This window comes from Stegostoma tigrinum, chromosome 12 (genome assembly GCF_030684315.1).
Source record: "Stegostoma tigrinum isolate sSteTig4 chromosome 12, sSteTig4.hap1, whole genome shotgun sequence".
NCBI classification, from domain to species: domain Eukaryota; kingdom Metazoa; phylum Chordata; class Chondrichthyes; order Orectolobiformes; family Stegostomatidae; genus Stegostoma; species Stegostoma tigrinum.
In genome coordinates this window covers 30269826-30283667 of record NC_081365.1, presented here as the reverse complement: position 1 = coordinate 30283667, position 13842 = coordinate 30269826, and the positions used below count along the sequence as shown (strand labels likewise).

At 43.8% G+C, this 13842-nt stretch overlaps 1 protein-coding gene across 14 annotated transcripts in view; it reads left to right on the top strand.

Annotated features, from left to right (window-relative positions):
• The window catches only part of LOC125457319 (NXPE family member 3-like), a 102296-nt gene extending 88667 nt beyond the window's left edge, over nt 1-13629 (top strand). For 9 of the 14 annotated variants that reach the window (XM_059650258.1, XM_048541406.2, XM_059650257.1 and 6 more), the window contains one exon: nt 9142-9858. In XM_059650258.1, the coding sequence (XP_059506241.1) occupies nt 9142-9695 (554 nt within the window). In that variant the 3' untranslated portion in view covers nt 9696-9858. Of the gene's footprint in view, nt 1-9141 lie in introns of all 14 variants that reach the window. The other 5 variants (XM_048541403.2, XM_048541404.2, XM_048541398.2 and 2 more) reach the window with 2 other exon arrangements.
• Nucleotides 13630-13842: the final 213 nt, after the last annotated feature.

Genomic DNA, 13842 nt, shown 5'->3' with positions numbered 1-13842 from the left:
TTTTTGAACTGCTGAGTAAAACCAAAACCAAAATTAGAGGAGGTTTGGGGTCATAATATCCGTTAACTAAATCTGTCTACGCTTGAAAGATTTTTGTATCTGGTGCCTTATGAAACCTGAGGCTCCTAAAAACTGAAAAAGCTACAGGCTGTCAGGAGAATCACTTGCTGCTTTTCATCTGCCCCAATGTCATTTGTCCAAGAATAATCACACATTGTTTCAATATCTGGGCCCAGTCTTCAATGGCAGGATCGAACGATTCAAGCTTCCCTAACAATAGCATGATGACAGTAAAGCTTACCCCAACCCCAAGACAACTGTTGCAAGCAAATTTCTTCAAGAGTGTGCTTTTCTCTTTTCACCAATGAAATTACATCAGACACCAGTATCCCTTCATCTACTCACCCTTTATTTACATGTACATTGTACTCTACACTGGTCGGGCTTCCTCAGAGCCAGCTCTGAGTGAAGAGCCCTTGACACTCCTGTTTATACCTGTCAGCCAAGGCTCCCTGATTGGACCAGATTAACAGCTCCAATCAGGGATCTCATTTTGAGGTCCATCTGGCTGACATTGTGACAATCACTACATTATTTAATGATCGGTGACTTCCCATGTGTAACTATTTACTTGTCATTGGAACCCTCTGAACTGCCTGATTTAAATGGGTGTTGTCCTGGCGGGATGGTCTCATCCCTGTGTGGAGGTCATCTTCGTCTTTAGCTTCCAGATATTCTAGGGGCCTGTTAGGCAGTCTCATCCCGCAATCGTGGGCTTGTCCTGGCTGCACCTTCAGGGTATTCCACTGTTTCTTAATCAGCTTTCCCCAAGACCAGGAGTTGTTAGCTAAACTGCGATGAACGTTACCTTAATTTTACTTTTACTTTTTAAAAATTATTACACATGACTTCTTCATTGATGTCGATGCTGTGACAGGGCGCCTTAGAAAACTGTTCACTGTATTTTTCATGTAAAAGTGCAAGTGTCAATAAATTTCTATTCTAGATTGTAGATTCCCTACAGTGTGGAAACAGGCCCTTTGGCCCAACAAGTTGACACTGACTGTCAGCCCATCCCACCCAGACCCACCCCATCTACACATCCCTGAACGTTATCGGCATTTTAGCATATCCAATCCACCTAACCTGCACATCTTTGGAATGTGGGAGGAAACTGGAGCACCTGAAGGAAATCCATGCAAACACAGGGAGAATGTGCAACTCCACACAGACAAAGGCCCAAGGGTGGAATCGAACCCGGGTCCCTGGTGCTGTGAGGCAGCAGTGCTAACCACTGAGCCACCTTGCCGCCCCATACCCATTCCTTTACCCCGCTATCCTTACCTTGCCTCAGTGGAACAAACCTATTCAGTACCTGTAGCAACTGCTCCCTAAACGGCCTCCACATTTCTATCGTGCATTTCCCCGAGAGCATCTGATCCAATTGATGCTCCAATGTTTTTGCCTCATAGCATTGTAACTCCCCCTCCCCCAATTCAAAAGTTGATCCATATCAGTTGCTCCTATCCCTCTCCATGACCACAGTAAAGGTCAGGAATTTGTGATCATTATCACCGAAATACTCTCCCACTAAGAGATCTAACACCTGGCCTGGTTCGTTTCCAAGCACCAAATTCAATATTGTCTCCCCTCTAGTTGGCCTATCTACATCTTGAGTCAGAAATCCTTCCTGGACACACCTGTCAAAATCTGCTCCATCCAAACTCTCTCTATACTAACATTTTCAGAGGGTTCCAGGTGTAGAGGGATTGCTGAATGGAATCTCCAGTTTCCCGAGGTTTGTTCCAATGGGGATTCCACAGGATCCCCAAGAGGATCCCATCTCATCTGGGAATAACAGCCCATCTGGCCTGAGGAAAACCCGGGCCACGATTCACACTGGTCTGCTGCTCATTTGGCTAATTGTGGCAGTAAACTGGCCTTGCACTTGCAAGTTTCTGTACCCAGACATGTTAGTCTGATGCTCACTGGCTGGACATTCACTGGTTTCAGCTATGACCAGCATTCGCTTTCATTTTCTTATCAGCAGCAGTAGTCTCTGAGGCTGGTACATGGCAGTGATTTCAATGCCATGGTCAGTGTGCCAACTCTGACCACCATGTGCAGAACATCCATGCAGCCTTGAAGGAAGGTTTGCCAAGACAACAGCTTGGCTAAAACAACAAGCTACTGCACTGATATCTCATTTAAACTTTGATCTTGAATGCTTTCACTTCCAGTTTGATGGCTCATACCCTGTTTGTTTTTCCAAATAAGCTCATCTTTTATTGCTTTATGTCCACAGCAACCTGCTATCTACCAAAGCTCAGGAAGAAATTACTCTATTTGCCTCAGGGACCTTTTAATCAAATTGCACTCATTCAATTATGAGATTCCATTTCAAACTCAAACATATATATCCAATGCATTAAGGACGGGCTTGAAATCTGTCGGACTCATGTAAACCATTTCACGAGGACGTTGCCACCTATTGGTCTGACTGCACACAGGAACATACTGATCTTGTGATTCCATTCTTTGACATGCAAAGCTGATGCAGTCCAATTATCACTGGAACTGCTTCTTCTACACTTCTCAATGTTGATGCCTTGTGTGGGCCTTCTGCATTCTGGAAATGCCGCAGTAGAGACAGTGACTCATCTAGTGTAGCCACCCCCACAGCTTCAGCACAACTCAAACCCACGTAAATTTTCTGATTTGTTCTTTTCCTGGTGTTTGCAGAATTTTCCTAATTTTTCTTTCCTTGTAAACATTTGCTTTTCTCCTCATGGATTTAAGTCGGTAGCTCCTTCTGACAATGAAATTGAAGACTCCCTGTGGTTTTACACATAGATCAGCTGGATGTACCAGCACAGACACAATCCTTATTTGTTCATCCCACCTGAATAACATCTTCCAAACCCTCAATCTCTCGCACCTCGAAGATCAAAGGAAGAATTACAGATATGTAGCAAGTCTTGATCTTTTCAGGAATGACCTCCCTGTGGGACATCTCTTACAACTTTATCATAAACTGGTGCTGAAGAGGTATTTGTGAAGTGCTGAGGATGTGCCTTTGATGTTTCTGGTGTTGAAGCTGATGTCAGGCGGACCATTTGATATTCTTTTTCTCTTTTTCTTCCTTTTTAAATGCACACAACTGATTGTGTGTGTGTGTGTGTGTGTGTGTGTGTGTGTGTGTGTGTGTGTGTGTGTGTGTGTGTGTGTGTGTGTGTGTGTGTGTGTGTGTGTGCGCCAGTTCATCACCAACAGTATTATTTGATTTGGTTTTTTTTCAGTGTTTCTGTGGCAATTTGATATGTGAACATTTTGTTAAACCATTTGAGAGGGGATTTAACAGTCAATATTACAATAGGTCTGGTATCTGGCGTCACACACAGACTAGACCAGACAATAAAGGCAGATGTCCTTCCCTGAACTGCCCCTCTTCTTCCTTCCTGACCTGCCAATGACCTTTTGATATGGTTGACCACACCATCCTTCTCCAAAGCTCTTCACTGTTATCCAGTGAGTGATTCCTCTCACTTGGTTCTATTCTTTCTAATTGTAGCCAGAGAATCATTTGCTTTAGCTTCTGTATCAGCTCCCAAACTCTTACCTTTTGTGTTGCCTCAGGGTGTATCCTTGGCTCCCTCCTATTTGTCATTGACCTGCTGACCGTCAGTGACAATATTTAAATGCACACCATTTGTTTCCACCCATACACTAACTACACCGGTGTCTAGCTCACCTCCACCATTCTGAAATCCTTCTCAGTCTCTGAACTGCCAGACTGTTTACTTAATGCTCGAGAAGCAAAAATTTCCTTCAGTTAAATGTCGGAAAGATTGAAGTAATTTCCTTTTGGTCCCAGTTCCAAACTCCTCTCTTCTCCCTGTAACTGCCTGAAACTAAACCTATCTATTTATAACCTTGGTGTCTTACTAAATCCTGAGAAGACCTTCCTACTACCTATCCACGTTGTCATTCACACTGCCTATTTCCACCTCTACAGCACAGCTGCTTCAGAAACCCTCAGTCATGACATTGTTACTTCTGGACATGACTATTTCAACATGCTCCGAACTGATCTCACATAGTATACACTTCCTAAACTTGAGACTGTCCTTATGGCTGATATCATTATTCACACCAAGCCTATTCACATGTCACTCCCTGTGTTCACTGACCTACGTTGGCTGGTGTTTTTGCAATGCATTGATCTTTAAGAATGCTCATCTTTGCTTTCAAGTTCATATATGGCCTTACCCTTCTCAATTTATGTCTGGTTTCACAACCCTCTGTGGTACATGACCTCCTCAATCGGTAGTCTGCTGGGATCATTGATTTTAATCGGGCTACAATTGGCAGCTGTGCCTTTATCTGCCTGGGCACAAAGCCCAGGAATACCCTTTTGTAACCTTCTGTCTCTTTATGTCACTTATTACCTTTAAAATGTTGATAAGACCATCATTTTTACCATGGTCTTGATGATATGAACTGATACTGTCAGTTTGTCAGGTTTCATGGAGAGTTTCTATTTACAAGGCTTGGTAAGATCGCTCAACAAATCTTTTCAAAATTGACGCATTACCTAGCTATCCCACCCCTACGACATCCAAAGGGATACCATCTCTATTCCAAGACTGGGACAGCTTACTATTGCTAAGAAGATCCTGGAACAGACTGGCATTCATGGCACCAGTACCATCTTTAAAAGTCCGTTGCACATTCAGACAAGTGCAGTTGGCCCTGATGTGCCCTGCACAGTCCCTGACTTTATTTTTGAATGTAGAAGCGGAGGAAAACCTGGCACCAGACTTTGCAGAAATGAATTGGAGGTCCCAGTGGATGGACTGGTACAGAGAGAGAGAATGTCCTCTTAACCCAGAACCAGTAGAGGACGTTATAAGACCAGACCCAAGTGGTACTAATTCAGGCCCGACCTGAATTCTCACACAATGCTGCCACATTTCTCACCATAGCCTGTGTTGATCAAGTCCCTCCAATTCTGCCCAATGCAAACCTCTCCAGCATAGACAAAAGGCAGTTAGTTTGAATGGTCAGCTACAAGATGGATGCAGATTGGAGCCACTCACATTGTTATCTGCTACCCTAGGTTACAACAGGAAAGTCAAAAAGTACATTGTCACAGCAACTCTTGGGGCCACTTGGGGCATCATTTGCTAATTCAGCTGGATGGCCCATGTGGGTCAAAGTGATACCAACACCCCATGAGTCTAGTCCCCATTCCAGTTGGGGTGGATTTAGGAAATGCCTTTCTGTTCTAGCTGTGGTGGTGTGGCACTGTAGGTTAGACTTATCTTCAGGCAGAGAACTCAAGGAGAAGAAGAAGCCTAAGAGGTGGCAATTTTCCTGGCACAGAGAGCAACCAGTATTTGAGATAATGGGAACTGCAGATGCTGGAGATTCCAAGATAATCAAATGTGAGGCTGGATGAACACAGCAGGCCCAGCAGCATCTCAGGAGCACAAAAGCTGACGTTTCGGGCCTAGACCCTTCATCAGAGAGGGGGATGGGGGGAGGGAACTGGAATAAATAGGGAGAGAGGGGGAGGCGGACCGAAGATGGAGAGTAAAGAAGATCAAGGCCGAAGAGATTACAAGAGAGTTGCAATGGGAGAGAGATTCCCTGAGGTTGGTCCGGAGGGAGGAGGGTAACTTCTTCAGGTTAGGCATCCCTGGAAGAGGCTTCGCAGTGAGGTTAAAATAGTATCAGAGATAATGGGAACTGCAGATGCTAGAGATTCCAAGATAATAAAATGTGAGGCTGGATGAACACAGCAAGCCAAGCAGCATCTCAGGAGCACAAAAGCTGACGTTTCGGGCCTAGACCCTTCATCAGAGAGGGGGATGGGGGGAGGGAACTGGAATAAATAGGGAGAGAGGGGGAGGCGGACCGAAGATGGAGAGTAAAGAAGATCAAGGCCGAAGAGATTACAAGAGAGTTGCAATGGGAGAGAGATTCCCTGAGGTTGGTCCGGAGGGAGGAGGGTAACTTCTTCAGGTTAGGCATCCCTGGAAGAGGCTTCGCAGTGAGGTTAAAATAGTATCAGAGATAATGGGAACTGCAGATGCTGGAGATTCCAAGATAATAAAATGTGTGGCAGGATGAGCACAGCAGGCCAAGCAGCATCTCAGGAGCACAAAAGCTGACGTTTCGGGCCTAGACCCTTCATCAGAGAGGGGGATGGGGGGAGGGAACTGGAATAAATAGGGAGAGAGGGGGAGGCGGACCGAAGATGGAGAGTAAAGAAGATCAAGGCCGAAGAGATTACAAGAGAGTTGCAATGGGAGAGAGATTCCCTGAGGTTGGTCCGGAGGGAGGAGGGTAACTTCTTCAGGTTAGGCATCCCTGGAAGAGGCTTCGCAGTGAGGTTAAAATAGTATCAGAGATAATGGGAACTGCAGATGCTGGAGATTCCAAGATAATAAAATGTGAGGCTGGATGAACACAGCAGGCCAAGCAGCATCTCAGGAGCACAAAAGCTGACGTTTCGGGCCTAGACCCTTCATCAGAGAGGGGGATGGGGGGAGGGAACTGGAATAAATAGGGAGAGAGGGGGAGGCGGACCGAAGATGGAGAGTAAAGAAGATCAAGGCCGAAGAGATTACAAGAGAGTTGCAATGGGAGAGAGATTCCCTGAGGTTGGTCCGGAGGGAGGAGGGCAACCAGTATTTGTTTTGATCCAATTTGGCCTTGGGATTTCTGAGCTTCCCAGTGAGAGGCATTAGCCCTGTCACTGCAGTAATTGACGTCTTCAATGCATGTATTGATGAAATGAAAAAGAAAATTCCAGCCTCTTCTTAAATTTCCTGGAAAAATGTTTGGTGTATATTCAGGAGACATGGAACTATGTTCCGTTTGCTGACCCTAGAGAATGAGCTATTGTCAAGAGAGTAGAGGTCAAATGCATTCAGCTAAATTCATTTTCTTCAGGTTTGAGTACCTCATGATGTTATGTGCATTTGGCGGCTCTATTGACAGCAAGAAGGCCAGGGACCTGGGGTGCAGCTGCAAGCCTGAGATATAACTTTGTCTGGAGATCATGTTGGTGCTACAGGACAGTAAATATATGCCAGGCCTCAGCATAGAATAATATGTCAGATGTTACAGTTTTTGCTGAATGACTGACAGAATTGTGGACTGCATTCCTAGACCATTAGCAAGAGTACAGAATGCCACGTACAGGTTGGCTTTCCAAGTTTCTATAAAGGGAGAGGCATGATTACTCAATGAGCTGAAATATGTTGCAGAAATGGTTATTTACGAGCTATGCCTGCTGGCATCAATGTGCAAACTGTTCAGCAACTTCTGAGCTTGTGAATTTCCACAAGCTGCTGAATGGTTTATACTCCTGCATTGTTAGACAATAAGGACATAACAAATAAGAACAGGAGGAGGCCCCTCAGCCCCTGAAACCTGCTCTACCATTCACTAGTATCATGGTTAATCCAACATTCTTCATATTCACTTTACTGTGCTCTCCTGTAAACCTTGGTTCCCCTCAATAGAATCAAGACTCTGTCTATCATAACCTTAAATATACACAAGGACTATTCCCCCACAGCTCTTTGTGGCAAGGATTTCCAAAGAGTCTCTAATCTCTCAGAGATGAAATTCCTCCTCATCTCTTAAATTGGCATCTCTTCATTCTGAGATGATGCTCTCTGGTCCTAGACTCTGACATGAGAGGAAACTCCTCTCAGCATTTACCTTGTCAAGTCCCTTAAGAATCCTGTATGTTTCAATGAGATCACTTCTCATTTTTCTAAAGTCTAGTGTGTAGAGCCCCAGCTTGTTTGGCTTCTGCTCACAAGATCAGGGATCATCCTAGTGAACTTTCTCCGAGCTGCCTCCAAAGAAACAATATCTTTCCTTAAATAAGAGGACCAAAACTGCTCATAATACTCCAGATGTGATTTCACCAGCACCTTCTATATTTGCAGTATGATTGCCAACTCTTTACTCCAATCCCCCTTGAAATAAGCTTCAGAATTGTATTGGCTTTCTGATTACCTGCTGCCCTGTGTGCTAGCTTACTCTGTTTCATGCACAAGTAACCCCAGGTCTCTTTATGTTGTAGCTCCCAACTGTTTTTATGGCTTAGAAAGGGTGGATGCTGAGAAGTTGTTTCCATTAGGCGGGGAGACTAGGACCCATGGACACAGCCTTAGAATTAGAGGGGGTCAATTTAGAATGGAAATGAGGAGACATTTCTTCAGCCAGAGAGTGGTGGGCCTGTGGAATTCATTGCCACAGAGCGTAGTGGAGGCTGGGACGTTAAATGTCTTCAAGACAGAGATTGATAAATTCTTGATCTCACAAGGAATTAAGGGCTACGGGGAGAGTGTGGGTAAGTGGAGTTGAAATGCCCATCAGCCATGATTAAATGGCGGAGTGGACTCGGTGGGCCGAATGGCCTGACTTCCACTCTAATGTCTTATGGTCTTATAGTTTCACTCCATTTCTTTTCTCCATCAAAAGGGAGGACAAGACAAATAGATTAACAGAACTAAAGAACAGGGAATGATGTAATGGAAGAGAATCAGGGTGATATTTTGCAGAGAAATTTTTTTTTGTCCAAAGCAATTGGATAGAATTGGCAAAAAAAAGTTCTGCTATGGGGTCAATAATTAATTAATTTAAGTTTTGGCTTTCAATAAATTCTAGTAAAATATCACACAATGAGCATTGATGTTCTACAGGACATAGTTCCTGTTTGTGTCGCACAGAATGATCTTCAGTCTGTGATCACTCAGTCAGATTGCAGTATTCCTCACTGCAAAATCTGACACAGATCATTCTCTCTAGGAACAGGTTATCAGACTGTTTGTCTTTTAACAGGAGAAAGGGCCATAAGCTTCAGGTGAAGAAAGATAAGAGAAGAAATTGTTTCCAGAATAGGTGAAGGTAAACTAATGAGATATAGGATTGGTCTGTGTGTCTGTGTTTAATGCAAGATGCCTCTGTATAATTCATGTCTCTATTAAACAATCAAACACCTGCGGCTTCATTTTGAATTTTTCTGATGAAAATTATGATTCCTCCCAGTTTCAAATCTCTTAATATTAGCAGTATTGTGGTTCAGCATCTTGAATCTTTTGTTTTCTATTTTAGATCTCAAGATATTGGACCTTGGAAATCCTGTCATGGTGGGCCCCCATCTTGCTGTGAACTTGGAGAATAACATTGTGGTAGAATATCACCCTCATGGTCCTCCGATCCAATTCAACTCCATTGCAAGCCAGCACCTGCAACTCATTTCAAATAAACTGGACGAGATTACAGGAGGGAAAAACACCGTTATAGCCATTACCTTAACGGCCCATTTCACCCCTTTCCCTGTTGAAGTCTACATCCGGAGAATACAGAATGTCAGGAGGTCAATTCTGCAGCTACTCGACAGGAGTCCGGACACACAGGTTGTAATAAAGACGGCCAACGTGCGGGAACAGCCCCCACAGATCATTACCTGTTATAGTGATTGGTACGCTGATCAGATTGATCCAGTGATGAGGAAGATGTTCACGGGTATCAATGTGGTATTTGTAGATGCCTGGGAGATGACAATAGCACATTACCTTCCTCACAATATACATCCCGGCAACATTATTATAAAGAATGAAATAAATGTGTTTCTTTCAGATGTGTGCCCCTCTATACAAAGATAAACAGTGTATTCTCCTTCTTGTGGAAGTCCCTCGAAATGGGGAGGACACTTCCCCATGGCAGGGACCTAAGCACGAACTTTTAACGTGGGATGGCTGTTGAAATTCTGTATTAAATTTCTTCCAACCAAGTTCAGATAATCATATGATGCAAAACTTAAATAACACCATTAGGTGTCTTAGACAGTACTATGGGTATCCATAGTGTTGCTGCTCCTGCTGACATCATGGAGCCTGAATGACATAGAATGGCATGGCCAGTTTGTGTGCTGTGAAGCATGCTGGGAAGGCTGCATGTGCACGTATGTTTGGTCTGCACCTGAAGTCTCAGGAGTTGCCGTGAAGATGACATTCAGTCAGATTAGATGCTGATTATATTCTTATTTCAGAAACTTGCTTCACAGTTTCACAGGCATCCAGCCACACAATGTAAAGACAGAGGACCAACAGTGTTCTACTGAGGTCTTTTCATGAGTATTTCTCCTGCCTTCACTTCAACCAGAAGCAATGCCTGAAGCGACTTAGGTTTATCAAGAAGCTAGTTACAGAACAGTGCCACATCCAAATGAATGCAGGATCAGGAGAAAGATGGCACTGCCAGTGACTAAATGTTACAGTGGCATTTCTGGATGAGAATGGATACTATTTTCAATATTTGCTGTCCATTTGAGAGGTGATAGGCCAAAAGAGCTGAGTACATTATTTTGTATGTCAGCATGGAGAAGCAAGCAGTGTGGGCCTTTGGCAATGTCAGGGTAGTCAGGTTTCCAGTGCTGTGTGAGACACAGGAACCATGTGTGTCACTACATAATTAATGTGCAGTTGGAGCGTAACAATGTGCATCAGGTTACTGAATGCCCACTCTACCCTGGCAGCAGCCATAAGGACTTCATTCTGAGGCAGCGCTGCTGCTCCTTCATGGGGAACCAGAGTGTGATTCCTCAGGACGATATTTACCACTGTCTACAGAAACCAGCAAAAAAAATCTCCATCACAGCTGGAACCATGAGTGCTAGCATTGAGATGGCCTCTACATTCACAGTGGACTCTAAGGTCTGCACACTGTCCTCTGTATCCACCAGGACTCCTTGACAGTGCTAGAAGGCCAGTACATCAAGCCTCTCAGTGAGCATGCTCACCAATGTTCTCTGTATGCTGCCCTCTCAATGTTCCCCGTACGAGTTCCCTCCGACAGAATTTGTCTGACTTTCCCCTTGGTCTGGTTGGAGTCCACTCCTGTCCAGCAACTGAACATGTACTGATCCTAACTCTGTTGAACCTCGCAGTTATGGCCAGTCCCAGTGTCTAAGCTCATTGCTTTAATGTTCAAATCAAATTATGGTGCCTCCACATTACTGATGTGGTTTACTGTCTCTCCCTCTTCCTCCTGGTTTATTGCTTGAGTTATATGGAGATAGGGAGAGGTCGGTGTGAGGACGGGATCTGTGGATCTGGAATCACAGGATGTGTTGAAACATGGAAATATTTTGTGTGAGTCCTGAGTGCTAGCAAATGCTGCTCTGTGAGTAGTGGGAATGTGGTGCATTGATCGGTATGAGGAGTGAGTTGTTTATTGAGGCAAAGATGTACAGAGGCACTGATATTGGCCACCAGTGTGAGGGCATTAAACTTATTGTAACATTGTTGCCAGGTGTTTGTGGTATTGACCCTCCTGAATACCTGTTCTCACTCATTTCAAAAGCATTCCATGAGGGTGCCTGACCTCTTGGGAAACATGTTCTCCTTCCACACCCCAGCACCATGGGGAAGAACCTTCTCTGTGTCCTGGTCTTCGACTTCCTCATTTGCAGTGACCACACTGGTATTCAGCAGCATCCTCCTGTAGCATCCTTTAAGAAAGGGGGATTGCCTTTCAGAGCTGGAGGTTAACTGCAATACCTGCTGTCATACTGACTGTTAAGATCCATATTGTGTGTGTGCAGCCAACCAGAATTTGGACTGTGTACAGAAATCATTTCAATGTGGAGACTGTCTGTTGCTTCCCCTGCACTGGGAAAACATATACCTACAAATCTTAACCTGACTGACTTGGTAGGCGACTAAAAATGTTCTGAAGTAGAGTCATACCAGATTTGAAGCATTAACTCTGTTTCTTTCTCGACAGATACTGCCTGATCTGTTGAGTTTCTCCAGCATACTCTTCTTTTTCTCCCTCACTTTTCTATATGAAAATCAGTGTTGACACATCTTTCTTTCTGTTGTTGCTTTTTTTTCAATTTTCAGCCCTTCTGATTCCAATTCCTGTTGCTTTATTTGCAATTAAATTCTAGCCAACTTAACTTGACTGCTATCTGGATTTCATTATCTCTCCCTCAATGTTTAAGCCCTGAACCAATACCTCAACAGTCTATACTTTTAAGGATTTTTTTTTTCTCCATGACCTTCAAATTAACTTTTGTTAACTCCCACAAGGCTTACACAGAAGTTGCTTCTCTTTCAAAAATCAATACACCAATCAGATAATGTGTTAACAATTTTAACGAAATCAGAAATCACCTAACACTAGCCCAACAGGTTTATTTAAAGTCATAAGCTTTTGAAGTGCTGCTCCTTCACAAGGGAATAGCGCTCTAAAAGCTTGTAATTTTAAATAACCGTGTTGGACTATAACCTGATGCCATGTGACTACTGACTTTGTCCATCAGGATACTGATTGTGGATGATCAGCTATGATCATAATGAATGGTGGTGCTGGGTAGAAGGGCCGAATGGCCTACTCATGCACCTATTGTCTATTGTCACCCAGTTCAATACCAGCACCTCCGCATTTTAATGAATGTAGCAAGCCACTGTGAAATCTTGTTTGGATAAACTCTGACAAATTCCAGTGTATTTGTCTACAGCCATTGTTCCCTCTGAAATCCATGTACAGAAGTGACTTTAATACAAATAATCAGAAATTATGCATCCACTACCTACCAATCATGATTGGCTATGATCTGTTCATGCAATATTTGCACAGTTGGGTGTGATTTCTTCATGTAATGTGCATGTGTCACGTAGCCACATAGACATTTGATCATATCATGCTTTGAGAAAGAACAAAGAAAATTACAGCGCAGGAACAGGCCCTTCAGCCCTCCAAGCCTGCACCAATCGAGATCCTCTGTCTAAACCTGTCATCTATTTTTTAAGGGTGTGTTTCCCTTTGCTCCTTGCCCATCCATGTACCTGTCCAGGTACATCTTAAAAGACATCATCGTGTCTGCGTCTACCACCTCCGCTGGCAACATATTCCAGGCACCCATCACCCTCTGTGTAAAGAACTTTCCACGCAGATCTCCCCTAAACTTTCCTCCTCTCACTTTGAACTCATGACCCATAGTAATTGAGTCTCCCACTCTGGGAAAAAAAGCTTCGTGCTATCCACTTTGTCTATACCCCTCATGATTTTATTGACCTCAATCAGGTCGCCCCTCAATCTCCGTCTTTCTAATAAAAATAACCCTTATCTACTCAACTTTTCTTCATAGCTGGCACCCTCCATACCAGGCAACATCCTAGTGAGCCTCCTCTGCACCGTCTCCAAAGTATCCACATCCTTTTGGTAATGTTGTGACCAGAACTGTGCGCAGTACTCCAAATGTGGCCGAACCAAAGTCCTATACAACTGCAACATGACCTGCCAACTCTTGTACTCAATACCCCGTCCGATGAAGGAAAGCATGCCATATGCCTTGACCACCCTATTGACCTGCGTTGCCACCTTCAGGGAACAATGGACCTGAACACGCAGATCTCTCTGAATATCAATTGTCCCCAGGACTTTTCCATTTACTGTGTAGTCCACTCGTGACAATTCAGGGTTCAGAGGCATCTCTGTTCACACTGTGTGCTATGGCTTGGAAAGGGTTATTAAGGCTTTCTTTTCATCTGTTGGGTGTACAGGTAAGGGGATGAAGAAGAGACAGCACTCCTGCCAGCTGGAACAGCTGAGTCCACTGATGAGTTAATTGTCATTTCTGTTGTACTTGGTTTGATAGATTAATAAATTGGTGAACTTTGTCTAAATATACTTGTACATGGAATGGTCACATATTTACTCAGATCTTGAGTCTTATGATTGAAGTTAAATTGAGCTTTGAAAACCAACATTTTCTGATTTTTTTCATGAAGCAAGCATTAAGAC